The sequence below is a fragment of the Morus notabilis genome, unplaced genomic scaffold (genome assembly GCF_000414095.1).
Source record: "Morus notabilis unplaced genomic scaffold, ASM41409v2 Scaffold1094, whole genome shotgun sequence".
Taxonomy (NCBI): domain Eukaryota; kingdom Viridiplantae; phylum Streptophyta; class Magnoliopsida; order Rosales; family Moraceae; genus Morus; species Morus notabilis.
The window spans coordinates 337,612-337,934 of NW_010365163.1; the positions used below are offsets into that span (position 1 = coordinate 337,612).

The following is a 323-nucleotide window of genomic DNA, read 5'->3' on the forward strand; positions in this document are numbered from 1 at the left end:
TTATCATTTTTAATATCTTTGCAATTAATCAAACCATGTTTAGACATGTATTTCAAAGATCTAAAATTTAAGTGTGCTAAACGTGCATGCCAAACATCAAAAGAATCAACAATATAAAGAGAATTCATATCATCTTTATTATTAACGCTTAGTTTGTACATGCTATCACAAGAATACCCCTTTCCCACAAAGATCACATTCTTAGATACTATACAATTATTGCCCTCAAGTACAATCTTAAGTCCATTCTTACACATAAGACTAGCGGATACAAGATTTTTCCTAATATCAGGAACATGAAGTACATTGTTCAATGTAAGCTT

The 323-nt window shown here is 30.0% G+C and overlaps 1 protein-coding gene across 1 annotated transcript in view; it reads right to left on the reverse strand.

Annotated features, from left to right (window-relative positions):
- Positions 1-261: 261 nt before the first annotated feature.
- Positions 262-323, reverse strand: part of LOC112093422 — a 1,122-nt gene continuing 1,060 nt past the window's right edge. Inside the window, exon 3 of the mRNA XM_024171790.1 lies at positions 262-282. Coding sequence (XP_024027558.1) covers positions 262-282 — 21 coding nt within the window. The remainder of the gene's footprint in view (positions 283-323) is intronic.